This window comes from Zalophus californianus, chromosome 8, assembly GCF_009762305.2.
Source record: "Zalophus californianus isolate mZalCal1 chromosome 8, mZalCal1.pri.v2, whole genome shotgun sequence".
In the NCBI taxonomy this organism is placed as follows: Eukaryota; Metazoa; Chordata; class Mammalia; order Carnivora; family Otariidae; genus Zalophus; species Zalophus californianus.
This window is the reverse complement of record NC_045602.1, coordinates 81,694,184-81,715,892: the sequence shown is the minus strand read 5'-3', so window position 1 is coordinate 81,715,892 and position 21,709 is coordinate 81,694,184. Positions and strand designations below refer to the sequence as shown.

Here is a 21,709-nt window from a genome sequence, read left to right as displayed (position 1 = left end):
TGCTGCATTCCTACACCCCTTGATTCTCATTTATTTCAGAATAATGTGATACTAAGGAAACCCCGACTCCTTGTAGATTTGATACCCTTGGTGGTGAGGTATTTCACCACCAATAGGTTTTAGAGACTTTAACATTTGAAAAGCACTCTTTAGAATCAAATTATCTACTTGAGGTCATTGACAATGTAGAAAGTATTGCAAACCAGGATTGTGTGAAAGGTGAAATGGAATGGTGTCACTTATGTCAGGAGGTTTTGAAATGGAGCCAGGAGGCCAATAAGGAGATGGGCCCCATGTCCTCACTGGTAGAACTATGAACTTTTGAACTAGTGAGACTATAAATATTCCAAGAATGAACCCAAACATGCGCAACTTGGTACAATAAGAGACTTGCTTGTGATAGCCTTAGTCACCAATTATATTAAATGAAGGTTAGCTTTCTACTGCTAATACCCATTAGAATTATTTGTAAACGATGTCTACATGCATTCCCTCTTTGCTTTAAAATCCCCCGACTTTTGCTCCCTAGTGGGACACTAGTTGGGTTGCTCCCCAAATCTGTGTACCCCAAACTGCAATTATTTGATCCCAAATAAACATTCTGGCTGACTTATTGCCTCCTGATAACTTTGGGTTGACAATTAAAAACCACCCAACAATATCTATCCATCGCTTTATAGAACTTCTCACTAAATTTCTAATCCAGTTAGTTATATTAGAGATTAAATAGATTTTTTTTCTACTTACAGAACTTCTGACAACAAACTGGGAGAAGGAAAGTTAATCTAGCTCTGCAAATACTTATGTTGCCATCCATAAAAAGTTTATTAGGATTCAGATCATGCCATCTTTGAAAAGTTTAAGTCATAGAGGAGAGAACAGATTTGGCTTTAAATTAGTAGTGTAAACTCCCTCTGACATTCCTGAGATCTTGACAGCACATTTAGAAAAGCTCTTTGCTCTGTTGTAGAGAATGTGCAAGATGAGATGAAGCTGGAGGACCTCTCAGGGAGGACCATGAAGCATAGTAGTGCCCCTGATCCCCGGTTTTACTTTTCAGGGTTTCAGTTACCTACGGTCAACCTCAGTCTGAAAAGATTACATTGAAAATTCCAGAAATAAACAACTCATAGATTTTGAATTGCTCAGTGTTCTGAGTATCATGATAAAATTTCACAATGCCCCACTCCGTCCCATCCAGGAAATGGATCGTCCCTTTGTCCAGCAGATCCACACTCTATCTGCCACATGCCCTTTAGCCACTTAATAGCTTTCTTAAGTTATGAGCAGACTGTCACGGTATCCCACTGCTTGTGTTCAGGTAACACTTATTTTACTTACTAGTGCCCCCAAAGCACAAGAGTAATGATGCAGGCGATGCAGAAAAGCCAGAGAGAGGCCATTGAGCGCTTCCTTGAGGTGAAAAGGTGAAAGCTCTCGACTTAATAAGGAAAGACAAAAACATCGCATGCTGAGTTTGCTAAGATCTATGGTAACTTTTATTACAGTATTTTCTTGTAATCCTTCTGTTTTTTAATTAGTTACTGTTCCTAATCTCTTACCGTGTCCAATTTATCAATTAAACCTTATCATAGGTATGTATGGATAGAAAAAAACATAGTATATATAAGGTCAGTACTATCCCCTATTTCAGGCATCCACTGGGAGTTTGGGAATATATCCCCTGCAGATAAGGGGGTCTGCAGTCTAGGAAAATCAACAAGAAGGGTACAATTCCTCCCACATTATTTTTTTTCAAATATTGTATTTTGTTAAATTCAGTAGCTTACCTTTCATGACGAATGATCTGGTTGCCGTCACGCTGTAACTGAGTCCATTTTCATTGTGCATAAATTTGCATGTATAATCACCTGTGTCCTTGCTAGTCGCATTGTCAATCAGCACAAAGGTCTTGTGTATGTGATACCTTGGCCCGTGAAGAGCTTTACAATTCTGCAATGAAAAATTCCATTCCATTTTCAGCGACTCTTTACTTGCACCTGTTTTGTGTAATTTTCATCCATTTCCCCCAAATGTCCTTTTACCTTAAACCACTCAACAGGTGTTGTCCAGTTGTAGAGGTCAATTGTAGGACAATATATTTTGGAATTTTTTTCTGATCCAGATGTTGTTGAATATATCAGATGATCTGGAATATTGCATTCTGGTTTTTTTTTATATATGGTGACGTTTACATATCCAATCTTATTGAAGGTAGGACTATTAAGATAAGTCAAACGATTTAAGAAGTTACTCAGGATTATGAAATGAAATGACTTTATCCAATTCTAAGCTTTTACTTAATATTGCTTTTTTTTTTTCCTTCAAACAACTGATGTACAGGGGTTGTTTTCTTATTTAAAAATATCTATAAAAATCTAGAGTTTTAAATACTTTTTGTGTTGCATTTGAGATAAAACATAGCCCCTGTGGTAGCCCTGAAAATGACTCCCTCACCATTTCTTTATACAACAGATCTCCTTTTCATGCCAAGGATATTACAAAGATTTAAGTGGTATTTATTGAGAGCTTTCTATGTACCATTCATGGTGCTAACATTACATTATTTTATTCTCATAAGGATGCTTTGAAGTAGGCTATATTATCATATGTATTTCACAGATGACAGAGAGGGACAGAGAAGTCGCTTGTTGGCATCACACAGCCAACTAGTGACAGAACATGAATTTGAAACTAAAACTGGTCTGACCTCAGAACCTAGGCACCTAACTATACACATCCTGCATTTTGATGTAGTTCATCTGACATATTGTGTGTACCAAATACAGACACAAGATCAAAACATTTAACAATATACATGTAGGGTAAGTAATTTGCAAGCACACAATCTTAAACAACCCTCTTCAGCTTACCTCTCAGGTTTAAGGCACTGGTGAGAGCCCTTTTGCACCCACATAGGCCTCCTTGATGCCCAACATCTAGATTACTGGGTCTTTTTGCTGGTTTGTTCTTACTTCCAGCCAAAGTGAGTGATTGCTCTCAGTTCTCTTGGTCACTAGGAAAGCTAGGTCTTTTCCTAATTGGACTACAAATTAATTCTTGCCATTCTACCTCTAAGTAATTCATAATCACCCAAGCCCCAATCTGATGGCATTCCTAGAAGTACTCTTTTATTCAAACCACTTTATAAATCCAGCTGTCCCACAAAGGTCTAGAAAGGAAGGACAGCTCACACCATCAATTATCAAAGAAAAGGGAACAAGCCGAAGATTATGGTGGCTGCCTGGTTAATACCTTCTGATAATGCAAGTATAAATTCCAGAATCATTGACTTTGGCCGGGAGAAGCTTAAGACGTTCCCCCGAGGCCAATACACGATTTCTTTTCTGGGTGGTTATACTTTTGTTGGTTTTTGAGTAATACCAATCCACAGGGTATCGAGACTTTCCTTGCCTAGGACATCTCACAATTAAAGCCTCATTTTCCAGGCCCCAGGATGATTTGCCTGCAGATACAAAAAACAAACAAACAAACAAACAAAGCATAAATGGGATCCTGAAATGATCATAGAACATTATAATTCTTATATTCTGTCCTTCTAGGATTAAATATAGAAAGGACCATTTTTGTGACAATTTCACTGAGAAAGAATAGTAAATGATAAAGATCTTCTATGAAATGTTCTACTGGGTACCACAGATTAGTGCGTTAACTTGGAGGTAACCCTCCTACATTGCTCTAGTGAGAAAGCAGCCACATCTCTCTCTCTCTCCTACATGCAGGCAGCAGGTTAAGTTTTGATGTATTTAAATAGGTTAAACTAAAATTATGATATATTTTTTGTGAAGAATTTGTCCTGAGAGATTAGTGATAAAGAATGACTGCAGGGCATAAATGAATTTTCCAGGAACAACCAGAAGCAAGCAGTTTAAAACAGGGCAAATGATGGGGCGCCTGGGTGGCTTAGTTGGTTATATTAAGCATCTGCCTTCGGCTCAGGTCATGATCTCGGGGTCCTGGGATCGAGCCCTGTGTCAAGCTCCCTGCTCAGCTGAGAGTCTGCTTCTCCCTCTCCCTCTGCTATTCCCCACAGCTCGTGCTACCTCTCTCTCTCAAATAAAAAATAAAATCTTTTAAAAAAAAAAGTCAAATGTTTTTGGGATTACTTAATTTTAAAATTTTATAATCACACTATCTCTCTCAAATAAATAAATAAAACCTTTAAGAAAGAAAACAAGGCAAATATTTTTGGAATTACTTAATTTTAAAATTTTATAATCATGCTGTCTCTCTCAAATAAATAAATAAAACCTTTAAGAAAGAAAACAAGGCAAATATTTTTGGAATTACTTAATTTTAAAATTTTACAATTTTAGTTGAAAAGCAGTACTTACTAAACTTAGCTGCTGTGGAATGTACGAGAATTGTTAAAAGTGCCACAACCCAAAGTCTCATTCTCAGCTTATCAATCCAGAGCAAGTGCTGGTAACTGATTGTTGAGATTACTCAAGGTGAATCCGTGACATATGATGGTGAAGGTCTCCCCTAGGAGGTTGATGTTATCCCTTGAGATTTACAGCAGGATAGAGTTTCAAGGTCTTACTGAAACATAAATCATACAAAATCACAAGCAAAATACTTACTGTCATGATTTTTGCTTGTTCAATACCCCCCCCAGGAGAACTAATCAATCAACAGGTATTTATTAGGTATAAATATGTATAACAGCAGGATTTCAGACCTGAAACATTGCACTTATTCCTACTGAAACTTTGGGCCACGTAGGCCCTACAATAGTCATACTATTTCATAGTATCATGAGAATGTACTGGAAGAAACTGAATTAGGAGGAAAGAAAACTAGTTTCTATTTTTGAAACAAATTAAAACTATAAAATTCAACAGACCCTGGAAAATACGATGTTATAAATGCCAAGGTAAAACCACAGATAGCCATCCAGGCTGGGGGCTGTGTGACCCACATGCAGGGGTACACGCACATAGTCATCACAAAGCAACTAAAAATATAGGAAAGTGATGGGTCGACCGTTAATCATTAAGTAATTGCCCTAGACACAACGCCAAACCCTCAAAAATGTGTACCTGCTTCCACTTGTCCCCAAGGTTCACCAGAGTTTTTCTGAGAATAGTCGGAGGTCTGTGAAAAATATTACATGTTTTCTTTTTCCTTTCACCAAGAGAATCATTAAACTAGATGGTTTTTTCTTAAAAAGTCAGGGAAGGGATTGAGCTAACACAGAAACTAGCAAATAGAACAATAGACACAACAACCCTAAGCAGACTTCAAGAAAGCACATTTCCTCTAAACATCAATTACTGGTACTTTTCTTATTACGTGTATGGAAAAGTTTTTATCATAAATTTTAGATAAGTAATTGATGCTTACCTAAACTGAAGGACGGAAGGGAATGAACTCCAAGTCCAAGGCTGAGCTAAGAATAGTTTCCAACTCTTGTGGCTTCTGCCCCCGAAGTCTCCTCAGGTGCACACACTCTCTCCTTTTGAAGGGGAGACACTCAAAGGCATCCTGCAATTCATCACTCCACCCACACTGAAATTTGACTTGTAGTCACAATTCATGACTTGCTGAAAAATATTGGTGCATCATGTCCCGAGAATTCTTGACCTTGGTACATAAATATTTGAACATAAGGACAACACTGAGTAATCCCTCTGGATGAAGCAATCAAACCACCTCCCCTTATTTTAGCATCAGTTTGTTTAGCTAAATAATGCTTGCTGTTTATTGCCCTTATATTATTACTCATTGGGTTCTCAGTGATCTTGAAGTCTTGGGACCTTGAGTCTGCCTTTCCAGATATCCTTCAACATTTCATTTGGCAAACACTAGCTAAACAAGCTCATCCAGTTTTGGCAGCTTTGGTGCAAAGAGTTCCAAAAACGAATGAGGGGACAAGCAATGAGAAGTAAGCCAGACTTTACAGAGGTTTGTAAAGGCTCTGCTTATGGTCCAGAATGTGACACAGTCTCGTCCAAAACCAGGTTCCCCCAACATGTCAGCTCCTCCAATATAAGTCCCTGTAGGGACTCAGATCAGTTTGAATGGAAAAGGGCAGTTTTTCTAAGGAGTTCAGGAGCGTAGAGGAAAACTATGAGTAAGAAGGCTACCTCAAGGGGGCTGTTAGGAAGACCATAACCTTCAACTCTCGGACCCCATGTAAAACGAATGTTAATTGCAAAATTAGATTCTAGCTATGCATGACTGGAATGACTCTATCAAGAGTAAATTCAATTCACTTTTAAAACTTACCACATCTCCGAAGGATTCAGGGACTAATTGCCGACCCGCGCAATAATGTAATGATAATAGTGAAGCTTTATCTAGAACTCACTCTATGCCAAGATGCAGTCCTAAGTGACTTACATGTGTTAACTCCTTCATTGTCACAACACCCACGGAGGCAAGCATTATTGTCACAATGCCCATTTTACAGATAAGGACACTGAGGCCCAGAAAAGTTAAGCAACTTGGCCGAGTCACATACTGCTAAGAGATGGAACCCAAGCAGGCTGGCTCCAAAGGCTAGATGCCTAATCATGAGGTCACACTGCCACTGGGTGAGCAAGGTGAAGTGCTCTTGAGCAGGCATGCCCATCTGCTTGGGGATTCAGTCTTAATTTGGACATCAGTCATGTGCTCTGAGAGGAAGAAATAGAAAGTCCTGTCACGGCTAGGAGATTTACCATGACATATTTGGTGTCAATTTGAGGAATTGGGTTTGCTTATCTCTAGTCTTGATTTAGTTGTCCAAGCTCTTATTATCAAGATCATATGAGTTTCACGCTGAGACCACAGAATCAGGAGCCGGTGAACTGGGAACAGTGCCCATGGCATGGTTAAACTCTGCATAGCATTTTGTTAAATAAAATAATATGAACTTGAACATTCTTATACTTGAATATGAACTTTTATTTTGCACACTAAAATATCTTTCAAAAAGCTTGATTAAATGTAGGCATTTCTTCATGAGACTAGACCACATTTCCATGGGTTTCCTAGTTTTAAATAAGATTTCTTAGTTAAAAATCAGGCTTCACAGCAAAGTCCACAATAGCCAAACTGTGGAAAGAGCCAAGATGTCTATCAACAGATGAATGGATAAAGAAGATGTGGTCTGTATATGTGTATATATATATATATATATATACATATACATACAATGGAAAATTATGCAACCATCAAAAGGAATGAGATCTTGCTATTTGCAATGACGTGGATGGAACTGGAGGGTGTTATGCTGATTGAAATAAGTCAATCAGAGAAAGACATGTATCATATGACCTCACTGATATGGGGAATTCTTAATCTCAGGAAACAAACTGAGTGTTGTTGGAGTGGTGGGGGGTGGGAAGGATGGGGTGGCTGGGTGATAGACATTGGGTAGGGTATGTGCTATGGTGAGTGTTGTGAATTGTGCAAGACTGTTGAACCACAGACCCGTACCTCTGAAACAAATAATGCAACATATGTTAAGAAAAAAGAAAAAGAAGAAGATAGCAGGAGGGGAAGAATGAAGGGGAGTAAGTCAGAGGGGGAGACAAACCATGAGAGATGATGGACTCTGAAAAACAAACAGGGTTCTAGAGGGGATGGGTTAGCCTGGTGATGGGTATTAAAGAGGGCACATTCTGCGTGGAGCACTGGGTGTTATGCACAAACAATGAATCATGGAACACTACATCAAAAACTAATGACGTAATGTATGGTGATTAACATAACAATAAAAAATTTTAAAAAAATCAGGCTTCAGTTAGAATGTTAACATGATCCTGAAATCTGGCAGAAACATTTCGTAAAATCTAATGATTATGGTAAAATAATCCAGTAATCCATTCAACAATTAAGTCCTTTCACTCAAAGTACTGAAGTACTTATCAACACCACTCAACTTTTACAGATTAAAATAAAACCTGTGGAAGCCAAAGCTTTTTTTTTTCCTTGAAAATCAACTAAAAAAGAGAAAAAAAATAGTCAAACTTTCTTTCTTATAATTCTGGGCTGGGTTATTAAACAAAATAAGTTAGTCTAATTTCCCGAAAGCCTCTTTTTTATAAATAACTAACCCACTTTGGCTTCTCACTACTATGACACCATCCAACATAAACATATAATGGTTCATAATAACTTAGACAAAATGTGAAAGGCAAGGGCTTCTAACTAATAAATACAACAGAGATTTTGATTCCTGTCAAGTTAAGAAGAAAGCTTTCAGTGTCTGCTTGTTTCTCTAGCAGATACCCTCTTCTTAAGATTTCTCAGAACTACTCTTCATTTTAAAAATTAATCTCACTTAGGGGCACCTGGGTGGCTCAGTCATTAAGCGTCTGCCTTTGGCTCAGGTCATGATCCAGGGTCCTAGGATCGAACCCCACCTTGGGCTCCCTGCTCGGCGGGAAGCCTGCTTCTCCCTCTCCATCTGCCCCTGCTTGTGTTCCCTCTCTCGCTGTGTCTCTCTGTCAAATAAATAAATAAAATCTTAAAAGAAAAATAAAAAAAATTAATCTCACTTAATTTGGCCATAACTTTGATCTGACTTTTGAGTTTGGCCATAATTTTCTTCAGGTTTTGGATTATAATTTTGAAATCTGGTGTGTCCCTATTTATAATCTAACACACTGACATTTCTGCCAAAAAATAAACAAAAACCAAAAGCCCTTATTTTCGGAGTAACAGCTAGCAACTTGCATTTGGACTGTGGCACTCAAATATTTCATAACTTACAAGATATCATGCAAGACTTCTCCATTTGTCTTGCCTGGTATCATAACTAAATCAAGATGTAAGTATCATATTCCAGAGCTGGCCATGTATGGCCTGGTCTTCCTGTAAGCCACGTTAAAAACGAGGACATTTTTGTCATATTACACATACATGAATCCAGGTGGGTCAGGTTTTTACTCAGTAATTTTCACAAGAATAAGCAAAGGGGAAATCTTTTCCCCATTTCATTAGAGAGCATTCTGGATGTCCCTTTTCTCCCATTTCTCCTGATGGGGTGTCTGTAGAGACTGCAACAGATGGCGGGCAGATCCTGTGTGGTGGTAGGTGGTCTTGGGGGAAGGCTCTGGGGGGCAACACCATCCACTGTGTCACCTTGGGCAGAGTACTTATCTTTTGATTCTTCTTTGCCACACTTCAAACTCTAGGAGATCTCAACGCTCCTTCCCTGCCTCACCCCTAAGAAAAGCAACTTCTCCCATAGGCTTCTTCAATCTCAGTGATGGCAGCTCCATCCCTCCAGTTGCTCAAGCCAAAACTCGCCGTGTGTGATTGCCTCTTCTTTTCCTCACACACCTGACCTGCAATCCATCAGGACATCCTATAGGTTTCACCTTCAAACACAACCTACTTGCAACCACTTCTCCCCACCTCCTCTGCCACCTTCCTCTCCCTAGCCACCATCACCTCTAGCCTCGATGGCAACCATAGCTTATAAGAGTTATCCCTGCTTCCACCAGTCCCCCCCTTCAGACCGCTCCTAATAAAGAGGCTTCAGAAATTCTATTAAAACCTGTCAGATCATATAGGCCTCCAATGTCTTCCTACTTCACCCAGAAGAAGAGCCAACCCCCTTACAGCAGCTCTGAGAATATCCATCACTCTCCTGACTCCTCTTTTTCAACCCTAAACACACGAGGGCAGTTTCTACTGTACCCTTGCTCTTCCTTCTGTCTGGACAGCTTCTTCCAGTTACCCACCAGGCTAATTCTCTCACCTCCTCGAAGTCAGTGTTCCTGTGGTACCGTCTCAAAAAGACTTACCCTGACTACTTAATTTTATTTTTTCTCCCTCCCTTTCTTTTTCTCTTTCTTTCTTCCTTCCTTTCTTCCTTCCTTCCTTCTTTCCTTCCTTTCTCTTACTTCTGAGTAACTTTTTTCTTATTGAGCTTAAATTCACAGAACAAAATCAATCAGATGAAAGTGACAATTCAGTAGCATTTAGTATACTCACAATGTTGTGAATCTACCACATCTGTCTAGTTCCCAAACATTTTCATCGCTCCAAATAAAATCCCATTCCCATTAGTAATTACTCCCCCTTCCTTTCATTCTCCAGCCCCTAGCAACCACCAGTCTGCTTTCTGCCTCTATGGATCTGCCTCTTCTGAATATTCCATATAAATGGAATCATCCGATAAGTACCTTTTATGTCTGGCTCCTTTCATTTAGCAGACTATATTCACGGTTCATCTATGTTGAAGAATATATCAGTACCTCATTTCTTTTAGTGGTTGAATAATATTCCATCGTATGAATATACCACAATTTCTTTATCCATCCATTCATTCACGGACATTTGAGTTGCTTCTACCTTCGACTATTGTGAATAGTGCAGTCATGGACGTTGATGTCAGAACATTCATTTGAGTATCTGATCAATCAACTTTAAATGGCTGTGTTTCCTCCCCCATTCCCTATTTTCTTACCCAGCTCTGGCCTTTTAACGGGGCAACCACGAGCTTTTAATTTTCTACTTATGAATTGTGTTTCTTGTTTGTATTCTTTTTCCACCATTTGATTATGAGCTCTAGAAGGAGAGGTAATTTTTGTGAGTTGTGTCCATGGATACAGCTCACACACCAGGCAGAGTGCCCAGCACAAAGTAGATGCTTGGAAATGTTCGTTGAATGAACTGGTACAACCAACTAGGGGTTGAAATATTTGGTCTGGAAAGGAAAGGTCTGTATACAAATCTGAGCAGGAGCAATGTACTTTGGGCTTTGCTTTTCCATCTCTTCCTTGAAACTCTAGCTTTTCTGTTCTATCTTATGATAAGGTGAGGCCTAAGTCACTCTTGGAACATCCCATGGGAACTCCTGAGGCCAAGAAGAGAGTGTCGTGCAAGCCAGAAGGAACTCTGAGGACTGAGGACAGAGAGGAGGGAGAAACAGAGGTGCTGGCCATATGAAAACCAGCCAGCCGTCTTGTGCAATGACTAAATTATAACCAAGATCCCCTTAAGACTAATACTTTATGAAGATTTTATAACCTGTAGCCTGCATCTCTCATTCTTCATTTATTTCTTGTATATCTTCCTTTCTCTTGGGCTCAGTCTGGCCTTTATTTTCCCAACATTAGAATCAGCATCTATAATTTATGTGAGAATTCTAAAATGTACCTGGGAGTTTAAGTGCATAGAATAGCCAAAATATTGTTTGAAAATAAGAACAAAGTTGGAGAACTTACATAACTTGACTTTAAAACTTCATATAAAGCTATAATAATGAAACAGTGTGGTGTTGGCATCAAGATGGACATATAGATCAAAGGATCAGAAGAAAAGAGTCCAGAAATAGACTCACACATGCAGAAAATTGATTTTTGATAAAAGCAACAACAGAAGTCTATGGGAAAGCATAGTTTTCAACAAGTGATGATGGAAAAACGGGCTATCTGTATGGATGGAAGACATATCTTTATCTCACATTATACACAAGTAAAAATTAAAATGGATCATATTTGTAAAAATTGCATGGTGAAAAATCTTCATCGTTTTCCTACTGGACAAGGACAAATATTTCTTAGACTAGATGCAAAAATCAGTAATCATGAAAGAAAACTAAATTCAGTAATCATGAACGAAAACTAAATTCATTGGTTTGAATAGGCCAAGCTGCAGGCAGGCAAAATACAATTTATATATCTGATGGAAAACCTGTATCTATAATTTATAAATGACTCATACAATCAATGTGAAGAAGACAAAGCAGCCTGATTTTAAAAAATGAGAAAAAGACTCAAACTGCGACTTCACAAAATATACTGATGGCCAACAAACACATAAAAAAGATGCTAAGAATTACTAGTCATTAGAGAAATGTAAATAGTTAAAACTACGATGAGATTCTATTTGACGATATTACAAAGACTGACAATACCAAGCGTTGGCAAAAGGCTGTGGTGCTACTAGAACCCCCATACATCCCTGGTGGGAATGTAAAACGATAAATGACTTTGGAACACAGTTTGGAAGCTTCTGGCAACTGCTCACCATGTGGCCCAGAAATTCTTCTAAGGATTTACCCAAAGGAAATCAAAACTTATGCCCACAAAAAGACTCGTACCCAAACAGTCACAGAATTTTGATGACCAGCAACACGTGAATGGACGTGATGGAATGCTGCTCACAATAAATAAAGGAAGGACACAATATGAATGGATTTCAGAAACACTGGGCTGCATGAAAAAAGCCAGGTGTAAAAGAGTACACACTGTATGATTCCATTTCTATAATGTTCTAAAACTGCAAAGGTAATGGGAGGGAGTTTGTGGGAGTCAATGAACCGTAAAGGAAGAGAATTTGAGAGAAATAAGAGAAATTGATGGGATGATATCTGAATTTAAGATGATGGTTTCATACGGTACACATTTGTCACAGCTTACTGAACTTTACACCTAAAATGTGTGCACTTGATTGCATGTACATCTTGGTGAGTCGATAAACAAAACCAAAAGTTAAGGAACATCTACTCTGCGACTTCACAATTCCACTTTCAGTATTGCCCCAAGAGAATTAAAAGCACATGTCCACAAAACACTTGTAAAAGAATGTTTATGAATGCCATACTCATGTATCAGAAACAGAAAACAATTCAAACATCTATCAGCAGGAGAATGGATAAAGAAAAGGCATTTAAAAAAAAAGGAACTACTGATATAATACCATGATGAATCTTGAAAAGATCACATCCAGTAAGTTTGAGTTTGTTGCAAAATAAAAAATAATAAAGCACTGCCCATCCCCCCCCAAATTATGCTTAAACATGAAGAATATATATCACATGTTGCACTTCTATAAAGCTCAATGGCAAGCTAATTATCTCTTGCTGGGAATCAGAAAGGATGTGTTTGAAATTGTGGGAATTTGGTGGGAAAAGGGTGGGTAGGAACTTTCTGGGAAGAAGAAATGTTTTCTATGGTGTTTGGGATGGTAATTACTTGAGTGAATATAATCATTAAATCACATTCGACATTTAAGATCTGTGGTTTCAATTGAGTTAGTTATTTCCCAGTAAAACAATAAAATAAAATAAAGTCTTATTTTCCAACATATGTAATAGAAGAAGCACTCTATTGAAGTCAAGAGACCCAGCTTCATTTCTGGGATACCGTCAGAAATCTCCACTGGAGGTCTTGCCAGTGTTTTGTCATCAAACTTCCCCAAATAAATGATCTGTAGAGAAAACTATTAATTTTTTTGTGGGAGGGAGGAGAATGATTCCAGGAATAAGTTATCTGGAACAAACTCTGTGGTCTGTCCTTCTCCACCCCCACCCCCGCAAAAAAAAAAAAAACTTTTAGGTAAATTTCTTCCCTGAATTTATTTCCAATTTTTTATCTAAGATTATGAGCAACCAGCTAAGCTCATTGGTCATTTCTTGGGTAGTGCTTGAAATATCTGACAGAAACAACATCACATTGGCACTGACCAGTGACAAGGACACTGGCCACTGCAAAGGAGCTGGGCTTAACCCTGTGCTTTCTGGATCATGGGGAGGTCCCAGGGGAGTACAGTGGAAGGTATTGTGGTTGTGGGGAGGGGTACTTCCTTACTCATCAGTAAGGAAGTATTTCAGTGTTTTAGTAACTAGCATGGACCTGCATATCAATTCTGCATCAATAGGGCTTGGAAGCACAAAATGTTGAACCCAGAACCCTGTGAGGGCCTCTCTCAGATGTCTATCGCTGTTTCAGATCCTGGGGGTACAGCAGTGCACCAAGCAAAACAGTGACAGGAGAAAATATCGGCCCACATGGAATTTACCTCCTGGCAGAGAAGAAAGACCATAAACAATATAGAGAAGTAAAAAATATTTATAACCGATTTTAGATGGTATTACAAATAGAAAAAGAAAACAGAGGAGGGAGGGAAAGAGAGGTGGAGACATGGAATTTTAAGTAGGGGGGCCTGGGAAGGCCAACCAGGAAGGGGACATTGGATACACTGCCGAAGCAGAGCCTGGGCAGAAGGGGCAGGCCATGTGGATGCGCCGGAGTGGAGGGGGCCTGGTGGGTCAGAGGAGAAGCAGGGAGCCATGTGCTCGAGTGGAGGAAGAAATGGCAGAAAAGTAAGAGCAGTTTGGAGGTCTGACGATCCACGCCTGCAAAGTGTCATGAGTCATCTTGAGCCCTTGGATTTATACTCAGTGAGAAGGAAAGCGTTGGAGGATTTCAAGCCAAGGAATGGCATGGGAGCTGAAAATGTCCTTAAGGAGGACTAGGGGTGAAGGAGAAGAACAGATCAGAAGGCTCTGTTGTCCTCCAGGCAAAAGGCAGATGGCAGTGTAGGTGGTGAGAGAAGGCTGGAGTTTGGATATACCTTGACGTACAGCTAATAGGATTTTTTGATGGATAGGATCTGGGATGTGAGAGAAAGAGAGCAGCCAAAGGTGACTCCAGGGTTTGACCTGAGCAACTGGACAAAGGGGTTACTAGACACTGAGATGGGGAGACTGCAGATGGAACAGATTTTGGAATGAGATTGGCTCGGTGGGGGACATATTCAGCTTGACATACCTATTAGATATACTACTGAAGATGGCAAGTCAACAGGGGGGTCCTTGCTCCTGACGTTCAGGAAACACATTCAGGCTAAGGAAACAAATTTGGGAGATACCAGTGTATAGATGAAATTAAGTCCAGGAGACTAAATGAGATCTTCAAGAGCGAAAGGAGACAGACCAGGAGGGCACAAAAGAGCAACTTCTTATTTTCACCATGAAACTTCCCTGCAGAGAAGTATTCACTTTTCCCTAAAAGATAAATTTGGATCTCTCTGTGTAAAATACTGGAGGAGTGTTGAGAATTCAGCATAAGTTAAAATAAATTGTTAATTTATCATCCTCTCTCTCTGTTTCTTTTTCTTGTTTGGATTGTTTGCTTGATTGTTTTGTAAATAACTTGATGGAATCTGAATCCACTTTGGGAACACTGCATTATTTGTTTCTTTAAATTTCAATTTGTTAATAAATCGACAAGATCATAATGGCATTATGCTATTGTCATTGTCAATGATTACCCCCATGTCCTTGCTAAAGCCAGGGTCAGTCCTCCGCCTTCACCTTCCCTTGAAGGTGTCTCGGTCACAGGTGAGCGACTTCTCCTGCATCTTCCTGCAGGACCCCCACTGGCTGCTCTTTCATGCCTCCCCTCTCCCTTTACTTCATGGTTTAGTCCTTGGAGCTCCTTTCTTCTCTACCTTCACTCATCCCTGATGTGATGTCATCCAGTTTTTGTTGGTTCCCAAACTCCTCGGGCGCTTCCCAGGCATCATCTGAAACTGGCTCCCATACATGGGGCAGGGTGGGGGGGGTGCGCAGAGAGAGGCTGAAGAAAGAGGCAGGCCACCCTGGATAGGTAGGTGGCAGTCTTAATGAGCAAAGGAACTTACTCGCGAGGTAACAGCAAGACGAATAGACCTCTGCACCTGCCCGCCAAATCTTAGAAGTTTGTATAGAGGACTTAACTGGGTTCAGGAATGTATACCCTCCAGATGGTCTCAGCACCACATTGCTCTCTCAAGTGGATGCCCTGGGAACAGACTCTGAGAGTGGAGAAAGCAAGCGGGACCCACATTCCAAGGTTGGGGGAGGAGGGGAGGAGCCTCTGACTCCCAGCTTGAGGGGCAACCAACTGTCACATCCTCTCGGTGACCTCCCCCAGCAGTTTCCTGGTTTTAAACATCACCTACTCACTGATTACACACTGGTAAACCTGCTGTGCTGACTTTTCCCCTGAACTTCAGACTCAAGTAGTCACCTGCAGACTTGACACCTCCACCATGTCCTAGGTCTCTCAAAATCAACCTGTCAAGGCTGAATTCCTGCTGTTCTCTGAAAACCTGTTCTTCTAATAGCCTTTAACATCCTGGTTGATGGTAACTCCGTCTTTACGGCTGCATAAATAAGAATCCCTGGAGGTGTCCTTATGCTTATTTTTCTCCAACACATTCCCTCTAATCTATCAGCAAGTCCCGCTGAATCTACTTTGCAGGTATATTCAGGCCCCAAGCATGTGCCCCCTGGTCACAGCCCTCACCGGTGGTCCAGGCCCCCTCCATCTCTTGCCTGGATGACTGCATTTGCCTCCAAATTAGTCTCTTTGGTCCTTCCCTTGCCTCTTATAATCTGTTTGGAACAGAAACCATCATGATCCTGTCGATCACCCTTCTCCTCAAGCCTTCCCTTTTATCCAATGAAAGCCAAATTCTTTGTAATGGACAAGAAGGCCCTTCCGTGGTCTGCCACCCTTCACACCTCTCTGATTCAGGTTCTTCCGTGCTCCCTACCCTCGTTCCACTCCATGCACACCTTTCTCCTCCCTCTTCCTTGAACACCCCACACCTGCCACCACCTCTGAGCATTTGCACTAGCTGGCTCCTCTATCTGAGATTCCCTCCCACCAGGCATCTGTCCAGGTCACTCCCTCACTTTCTCCTTAATGGGGTCTACCTCCTCCTCAACTAACCCTACACTCCCAGTCTCCCTATTCTGCTCTATTTTTTTCCATGACTTTTATAACCTTCTCACACACAAAATCCTTGACTTATGCATCACATATATATTTTTTTCTGTTTTGTTCCCTTATGTATCCTATTATAGGTCCTCAATAAATAGCTTTTGAATGAACAAATGAACAAACATTGTTAGGCAAGCATGAAGATTAATTTACTCTCCAAATAGATTGTTACTGAATTGAATCCCATATTTAAGGATGTTTTCATTATAAAGGTGGAAGGAGAAATAGGAGGTAGGTGAAGTAGCTCTGCATTTGGCTCAGAAGCCAGGGGCACAAACCATCACTAACAGATTGAAGAAAGGGAGAATTAAAGTGGGAACACACATATACTAAAGGACAGCGAAAGACAAAAAGCCAAAAGGAGTCAGGTTTGAATTCAACCTCTGATTTGTTCAAAATACTCCTTAACGACAGAGGAGGCAAAGTCATTCTAAGATCATTTGCTTGGTCACCATGATTTACTTTAAAATGTCTTCATTATATAAAGCTTAATGTTGATCACTTTTTGAAAACCTCAAATTTTTTTGTTTTATCTTTTGAAAAGTAATTTCCCTGATGTCTTTTAAAAGTTGGTATTTATGTCAGCAGTGATCTAACAGAGACTTGTTGGGTGTGACATGCTTAAATTTCCCGGAAACAATGCCCCCCGCCAAAAAAATAAATGAAAATGAAGATAAGGCACTTTGAAACATTCCAGGCCAGAATCTATCAGAGTCCTGCACAAGGAGAGAAAAAAGATGAGGGAATTCACAACTGAACGCTTTGTTTTTACTTCTCTGCTTATCATTCCTACGGAGTAGTAAAACCCAAGGAAACTTGTCCCCCCTAAATGCAGGAGTCAAGAGACTGATGTTTTTTTAGCATTTAAGGTTACTGCTCAGATGGTGAATTGAAGCTTTCATATACCAGTGTATAGTAAACCAAGCTTCCAGCAGATAGTGGCTGATGTTTTCTGGCCAACTAAGGACTTGGGGTGAAGAAGACTTTAGAAAGCGCTGTTTGGTCCTGGGAGTGGGCCAGAAGTGTGAGGAGCAGGGAGAGGGACCAACAAGCTCAGATCCATACACGTCATCCCGTTCCCTTTCCTCAGGGATAAGCCTCTGTCCTGGGATCCTCAGTTGGGTGAGTGGGGCCAAGAGTGTGGAGACTCCGGTACACCGTGGCTCATCCCCAGTCCCTTCAGCACCTTGACCACAGGCTTCTGAGAGGGACATGGAGAGAAGTCTTGATTGCCAGCTTACAGTGGGCTCAAATGGGCACCTAACACCCACACTTCAGTCACGTTGAAGGAAGTTGTCATAAGTGGCCTTGGATAGGGTCTGTGGTTGTTGAAATTCAAAGTTAACCATCCACCCAGGGAATAAGTTATAAGGTCTTGTTTAAATCTCAGTTACACTGTAGTGGACACCATCTTTATTCTGTTTTTCCATCGCGGCACTGTCCCCTTTCACCTGGAGCTCAGCCACACAGGGCTCCAGAGCCAACCCCACAGACTCAACCCAACCCTTTTTGTGCTCATATGCAGTCTTGCTAGAGTGAGCCCAAGCTCTCACCAGCATTGGCATGGCATAGGAGTTGAATGCACAGGATTTGAATCAGCCAGAGCTGGGTCACCCCTACTTCACAGAATTATCATAAGGACAACAGGATATATGGTAGATGAAGAGCACGTGGCTCAGGTGCTGGCCCAGAGCCCACCCTCAGTATATAATTATTGTTGCTGCTTCTGCTATGTTATTACAAGTGAACTAAAGACAATTGTGTCCCACACAGGCTGGAGCCTCCCCAACCATGACCCAGCTCCCCTTCATCACCCCACATCTCCAGTCTCTCCTGAGTCTGCACCCAGTTTTCAGCAAAACTCCTAAAAGAAAATATAGGGGAAAAGCTTCATGACATTGGTCTTGGCAATGATTTCATGGATAAGACACCAAAAGCATAGTAAAATAGACAAAAATCAAGAGAAAAATAGAGGAACTACATCGAACTAAAAATGTCTCCATTAACAAAGGAAATGACCAACCGAGAGAAATGGCAATCTATGGGATAGAGGAAAACATTTGCACACTATATGTCTCATAAGGAATTGATTTCTACAATACATAAGGAGCTCTTACAATTCAATAGCAAAGAAAGAACAACCCAATTAAAGCATAGGCTAATGGCTTGAATAGACATTTATCCCCAGAAGACACACAGATGGCCAACAGGTACACGAAAAGATGCTCAACATTGCTAACCATCCAGGAAGTGTAAACCCAAACGACAATGAGATAGCACCTCGCACCTGCCAGGGTGGCTATTATCAAAGAAACAAAAGATAAACGTTGGTATGCACGTGGAGAAATTGGAATCCTTGTACACTGCTGGGGGGAATGCAAAATGGGACAGTTGCTAAGGATAGCATGAAGGTTCCTGAACAAGTTAAAAACGGAAAATAGAACGAGTGATCCAGCAATCCCACTTCCGGGTACTTATCAGGGTCTCAAAGAGATATTAGCCCTCCCATGTTCACTGCAGCACTCTTCACAATAGCCAGGGTGTGGAAACAATGTAAGTCCATGGGGAGTTAAATGGGTAAAGAAAGTGAAGTACATACATACCGTGGAATAATATTCAGCCCGAACCTTGAAGACATTATGCTAAGTGAAATAAACCAGTCACAGAAGAACAAATATTACGTGATTCCACTGATGCAAAGTCAAATACATAGAATCAAAGAGTGAATGGTGGCTTCCTGGAGCTTAGGGGAGGGTAAAAGGTGGGGGTTGGTAACCAACGAGCATAAGGTTTCAGTTAAGCAAGATGAATAATTTCTAGAGATCTGCTCTATAGTACTGTGCTTTTAGTTAACATTTAGTTAACAATGTCGGCACACTTACAAATTTGTTAAAACGGTAGGTCTCATATTAAGAATTTTTACCACAATAAAATTTAAAAACAAAATTAAAGGCCCCTGTTTAGAATCCAAATAACCTGGCTGGCCCTTTTCCCTTTTTCTTTCTGGAAACTGGACTTGGTTGCTGTCAGAGTTTTGTTCCAGACCAGAGGGACCTTCCCCTTCACCTTGAACGAGGACCCTATGACATGCATGTGCACACACGTCCGCTACACTCACACCGTTTCAGCCTCACTCCTGCTGGTAGACTCCCACCTTGGGCCTACTCACAGCAGTGCGTTTGCTCTTGGATCCCAATGTCACCCAAAACTTTGCAGACTCTCTCCTTTGAAGTTGTCCATCTCTGCATTCACAGAAAACTGAGAAGTCTGCAGGGGTGAGCAGAGAAAGAAAGACCCTCCCAATCCCAGGATGAGTATTTGGAAGGACATAGATGAAGAGCTCCCTTCCTGGAGAAGCAGATATCTGAAAACCAGACACTCAGACCCGCTTGAGCTATTGGCCCATGTCTCCAAGAGTAGAGGCGCCAGTTAGGAAAATACTTTGGGACCAATCGCCTCATCGAAACAACCAGTTTGAGAACACAGAGAACCTGATGACTTGATGGGGATTCTGTAAAGTCCAAATCAGCATCCCGACAGCCAGTCTGCAGGGCACAGACATAAGAGTTCCCAGAGCCAGAAAGGAAAAACATAATGACAACATTGAGGACTGACATTACTCAGCATTTACTGTCAGCGAGGTACTGAACTAAATACTCTGCATTCATTTCATCTTTAGAAACCACCCTTGGAGTTTGGCATTAGTGTTAACATGCTGGTTTTGTGAGTAAGGAATACAAAAATGAAAGCAGTTAGATGAATTGCCTAGAGTCATGCATCACCTAAGGGCAAGAGCAGGGATTAGATGCAATTCTGCACAACCCCAGGGCTTTCTGACTCAAATTCTCTACAGAGAATAGCAGAAATGGGATAGCAATGTTCATACTGATATTCGGGGGACAACGACACACGGACATTTTGGCCTCAGGAGCTGGTAAGAGAACCGTGGCAACCATGGAGAAGCACACCTCCCATGTCTCTGCTCCTGGAGGAAATTATTAGGAAACGCTGACGCTCAGTGGATAAGGCTCTGGGGGCCAGCTCTGCCATGTTGTGATCGACACCCTTGGTCGGGCAGCCTTCAGTGAGAAAGAGAATGGAGCCATCAAGAAGAGCCTCAGAGGGCGCCTGGGTGGCGCAGTTGGTTAAGCGACTGCCTTCGGCTCAGGTCATGATCCTGGAGTCCCGGGATCAAGTCCCACATCGGGCTCCCTGCTCAGCGGGGAGTCTGCTTCTTCCTCTGACCCTCTTCCTTCTCGTGCTCTCTATCTCTCATTCTCTTTCTCTCTCAAATAAATAAATAAAATCTTTAAAAAAAAAAAAAAAAGAAGAGCCTCAGAGCAGGCACCAATGACAAATGTGAACTGAAATCAATTATTCACCCCAGCCCTCCTCCTTAAACCCTCCACTTGTTTTCCATCCTGTGTTTCCTTCTCCCTGATGACTGACTTCCTCTCCCACACCACGCGCCTCTCCCTCACCCCCACTGCCCTGAAGCTCCTTACTTTCTGAGTTCTTTCCCCCAACACATTGGGATTTTCAGGGACTCCAGAAAGAATAGCTGGAATATGCACGCTCTCTGTGTCCACAGCAAGGCCCCTTTGCTTTCCCACCCTCTCCCAGAACTTTCCAACAGATGAGGCCAAAGTTCCATATTATACAAACAAGACTACCAAAGACTCCATCAATCTCTAACGGGATTTTCCCATGGGTAATACTATTTTTCCATAAACAACAAAAAAAGATGGCTAGCAATTATTCTTTTTAACCTAATTTTCTGCCTTAAAATGTCATTCCCTTTGAGATAAAAGTATTTAAAAAATAACCCGAGGGCACTTACCATCAGCGAGTCATACTTAAGCTCTTTCTTCCCCCACTTTCTACCAACAGAGTTGAACTCTGAACACCAATTTGTTTAATAGGTCTCTGCTAGATACAAAAGCCACTGTTTCTTTAAAAAGCCTCTGATTTTCTTTATCAGTGAAGACACAGGAACCAGGTTCCTGATAAGCTAAACTCATGAACAGTGCTGTTAACAGACGCCGACTACAGTTTTCACCACATTGTCTATTTCAAAGATCTCTGATGATGCTCCCCTCCCAATGTTCACATCATCTCCCTAAATGGTTACATTTCAACTTAAGTAGACTCTTCTTCCCTTGTGGGTGACTTTCTCAGCAAAACCTCCC

The 21,709-nt window shown here is 41.0% G+C and overlaps 1 protein-coding gene across 2 annotated transcripts in view; it reads right to left on the bottom strand.

Annotated features, from left to right (window-relative positions):
• IL1RL1 (interleukin 1 receptor like 1) overlaps positions 1 to 21,456 on the bottom strand; it is a 36,476-nt gene extending 15,020 nt beyond the window's left edge. Inside the window, exons 1-7 of one of the 2 annotated variants that reach the window (XM_027622739.1) lie at positions 21,361 to 21,456; positions 5,368 to 5,607; positions 5,064 to 5,118; positions 4,356 to 4,563; positions 3,256 to 3,466; positions 2,046 to 2,220; positions 1,791 to 1,953 (exon numbers count right to left, since the gene is read on the bottom strand). In XM_027622739.1, the coding sequence (XP_027478540.1) occupies positions 1,791 to 1,953; positions 2,046 to 2,220; positions 3,256 to 3,466; positions 4,356 to 4,416 (610 nt within the window). In that variant the 5' untranslated portion in view covers positions 4,417 to 4,563; positions 5,064 to 5,118; positions 5,368 to 5,607; positions 21,361 to 21,456. The remainder of the gene's footprint in view (positions 1 to 1,790; positions 1,954 to 2,045; positions 2,221 to 3,255; positions 3,467 to 4,355; positions 4,564 to 5,063; positions 5,119 to 5,367; positions 5,608 to 21,360) is intronic. The other variant, XM_027622738.1, reaches the window with a different exon arrangement.
• Between the last annotated feature and the right edge of the window lie 253 nt (positions 21,457 to 21,709).